We start from the raw sequence: 3,460 nt of genomic DNA on the forward strand, positions 1-3,460 counted from the left end.
TAGAAGAAGGAATCGTTCCATGGACTTGAATAATCTTTTTGGATCAACTAGTTTTTGTTACATGTTAGAATGCAATTTATCTTGAATCTTTTTGATTGGACCATGGAGATAATATGGAACCACTTTGCATGATTGCACCTAAAATATATCTTATGCTCAACTTTTTCTTCCTATCAAAGTATTAGGAAAGGGTTAATAAAGCAGCAGTCAATTGAAAATTTACCTTGAAATAATCCTCTCGCCTGTGGTACTAAGAAAAGTAAATTGACACATGAAGCGCCAGCACTTTGACCTCCCACAGTGATTCGTTCGTTATCTCCGCCAAAAGACCTTATGTTGTCTTTAATCCATTTAATAGCCAAGATCTGATCCTTTATTCCCCAATTTCCGGGACATTCTAGGTCCTCGGTACTCAGGAAACCTGGAAACGATTTCTAGAAGAGTGGTCTTAGATCTAATAATGATGACAAAAAATCGACTTGAACATCCAGCAAAATATCCACCCCCGTGGATAAAGATATAAACAGGTAACAAGGTAGTGACAAACTTGGAATGCATTAATAAAATTTGTTAAAATTTCCGTGTTTTTGAATAAGTAAAAATAATAACCTTTGGTGTAAATATATTTAAGTATAATCAATCTTCAGATCCCTTGAAGGTAATTTGGATATATTTTAAAATCTCTTCTACTGGTGCTACGCAGCAAGAACCCTCAAGTGTTGCATCTAGGACACCTTCCCATTTTGCTATAGGTTATATATTTTAATAGAGCCCTCTATTAAAAGATTAAATTATATGTTAACATATTAGTATGTTGTATGTACAAATCTATAGCTCCTATATTAAACACAGTAGATATGAGGATGAAAATCGAATAGCTGTCCATTATTTAACAAAGTATTACATTTGTTCTAGCAAGGAATAGATAAAATGATTGGTAATTATGTTAAGTTGATCACGAACATGTGTCTAACATGAAGGTTAAATGGTAATTGGTACACTCTAGCTTGTAATTAGTTTAAAGAAACTATATTACATGTAAACCTAAACAAAATATGCAATTACAAAATGCCAAACTCGCCCTAACAGGTCAATTGAATAGTCGCCGGCCTACCATAGTAAAACATTTTTTTTTGCAAAATTAGTTTTTTTTATTCAACATAATTCCTTTCAAGGGTGACACACTGATTATAGTGACCCTCCAAATTTTCGATACCATTTCTGTAGTACGATTTGACTTTTTCTTCAAAATAGGCCTCAGTTTCGGCAATCACCTCTTCATTCGACGAAAATTTCTCCCCAGCGAGCATTCTTTTGAGACTTGAGAACAGTAAATAGTCGCGGGGGGCCGGATCTGAGAATAGGGTGGATAAGGAAGCAATTCCAAGCCTAATTCATGGATTTTTGCCATCGTTTTCACTGAATTGTGACACGGTGCACTGTCTTGGTTAAGCCGCACTTTCTTTTTCAACTCGTCGTTGTTTTTGGTCAAAAGTGAGCTCGCGCGGCACCCACTATGCACAGAGCTTTCTCATACCCAAATATTCGTGAATGATATGATGTACACGTTCAGTTAATAACTTTGGAGTGTGTGCTATTTCATTCACTTTCAATTTATGCCATTCAAAATCATTTTGTGGTTTTTTTATGTCTTCGTCGGTAACAACCCCTTTTGGGCATCCACTGCGTTAACCGTCTTCGGTGCTCATTTCAGCACATCTAAACTTAATATACCAATCCTTGATGGTTAATTTTTCTGTGGCAGCGTCTGGAAACTCGGCATCAAGCCAAGTTTTTGCTTCAACTGTATTTTTTCCCTTCAAAAAGCAATATTTTATCAATACGCGAAAATTAATGATCTGACAGCTGTCAAATTTATACACGTATCTTTTGAGGGTTAGGGCTAACTAAAAACATATGGATTTAATTCTAGTAGCGCCATCTACGTGTCAGGTCGGGGACTTTTCAATTTACCTGTTAAATATTTAATACTTTATGACCATGAATCTTCTTTATATATGGCAAGCAATAGAACCGCGATATTGCAATGGTTCGAGATCGTGTCATAGTCTCTTTCCGTTCTTTAGATTTTTCCATATAAACGTCGGAAAACAATTGATTCAACTTCTAATTAGTCTGAAAGTTCTTTGAGAGTTGGAAATGGGTTTTCATTCGATAAGTTTGGTAATTGTGCTCTTTTAGCAGCTATTTACATTGATATTTTGCCTTTTCCGCAATATATACATATTGCTAATCGTAATTCATGGAAGTACCATTGGAATATCACCTTGACTGCAATTTGCTATTGTAGAATCTTGTACTGGCGCTGGTTTTGATGGAGATTGACGGAGAAATTTTTTTCAGCTTGTCGGTATCATCAATTTAGTTAATACGGATATGGCTAAAAAATCAAGAAGGCGGAAGAAATTATTCATTCATCGTATTTTATTCGTTCTGTTGAGTCTCAAGGAGAGAAAACAATATTGCAAATAAAATACGTTTTATATTCTCTCTTAAATTAGTCGTAAATTAATGCGTAAAATGAGATCCTTTATTTAAACGAATAATATAACTAATACAAAAAATAATGGAAGTGAAATTAAAATTGTATAAAATGGATTTGTATGGTGAAGAGAATTATGAAATGAATTTAAATGATTTACTAAATTGTATGTCTGGTTTGGCTAATGCCGACTCCTTCCTCGCACCCACAAGAGTCTAGTTCTGAAGAATCCCCGCATGCGAACAATCATTTGAACTTGCACTGTTGCCACTTGTCGAAAATTACAGGCATATTTAAAGAATCTTATATAAATATATAAATTGAATATATTATCTTGAATTCAAAATTTAACCTAATATCATAGAACGTAATATTTCTATTTAGGCCCAAGTCAAAATATTTTGGTAAATTTTTCGTCCCCTATGATGTAATATGAAGGACCTTTTAAAAGTCAATTTTAAAGTCATTTTTTTTTTATTATTACTCTTCGTGAGTCCACAATCTGCCCTATTGGCAATAAGTATTTCTTCTGTTTATATTATATATACATGGCATGTAGTCACTCAGTCAAATCACTTCATTAAGCAATCTTCTGTACAAAATATTATCTTAATTAATTAGTCTTATTCTAATGCTTATTCTAAACTCTACATATGTCCAGTAATCAGATCAGATGGTGTTAAACGTTTTAGTCTACGCACTTCACTATCACGTCGCATATTTAGCTGATTAGCGAGTACATTGGGATGCACTGACACTCTTTCGAAGTACTTCACACAAACACGTTGGATTACACTCGTTATAGGTTCTAGAGGAATATCGCGTTGTATCACTTTATTTGAAATATAGTACGGAGCATCAACAATGGCACGCAACACCTTATTTTGGAATCGTTGAATGATGGATATATTGGATTTGCTAGCGGTACCCCATAGTTGAATTCCATATGTCCAAATG

At 34.2% G+C, this 3,460-nt stretch overlaps 1 protein-coding gene across 1 annotated transcript; it reads right to left on the reverse strand.

Moving 5' to 3' along the window:
• On the reverse strand, window positions 1-2,794 carry LOC143200201 (cholinesterase 2-like). Its single transcript, XM_076410602.1, has 3 exons — window positions 2,764-2,794; window positions 224-421; window positions 1-138 (listed from the first exon to the last, which is right to left on the reverse strand). The coding sequence occupies exons 1-3, from the start codon at window positions 2,792-2,794 to the stop codon at window positions 77-79; spliced, it is 291 nt and encodes a 96-aa protein (XP_076266717.1). The 3' UTR covers window positions 1-76.
• Window positions 2,795-3,460: the final 666 nt, after the last annotated feature.

The sequence above is a fragment of the Rhynchophorus ferrugineus genome, unplaced genomic scaffold (genome assembly GCF_030347505.1).
Source record: "Rhynchophorus ferrugineus isolate W39M unplaced genomic scaffold, kcgeb_rfMv2 rfM7, whole genome shotgun sequence".
In the NCBI taxonomy this organism is placed as follows: domain Eukaryota; kingdom Metazoa; phylum Arthropoda; class Insecta; order Coleoptera; family Curculionidae; genus Rhynchophorus; species Rhynchophorus ferrugineus.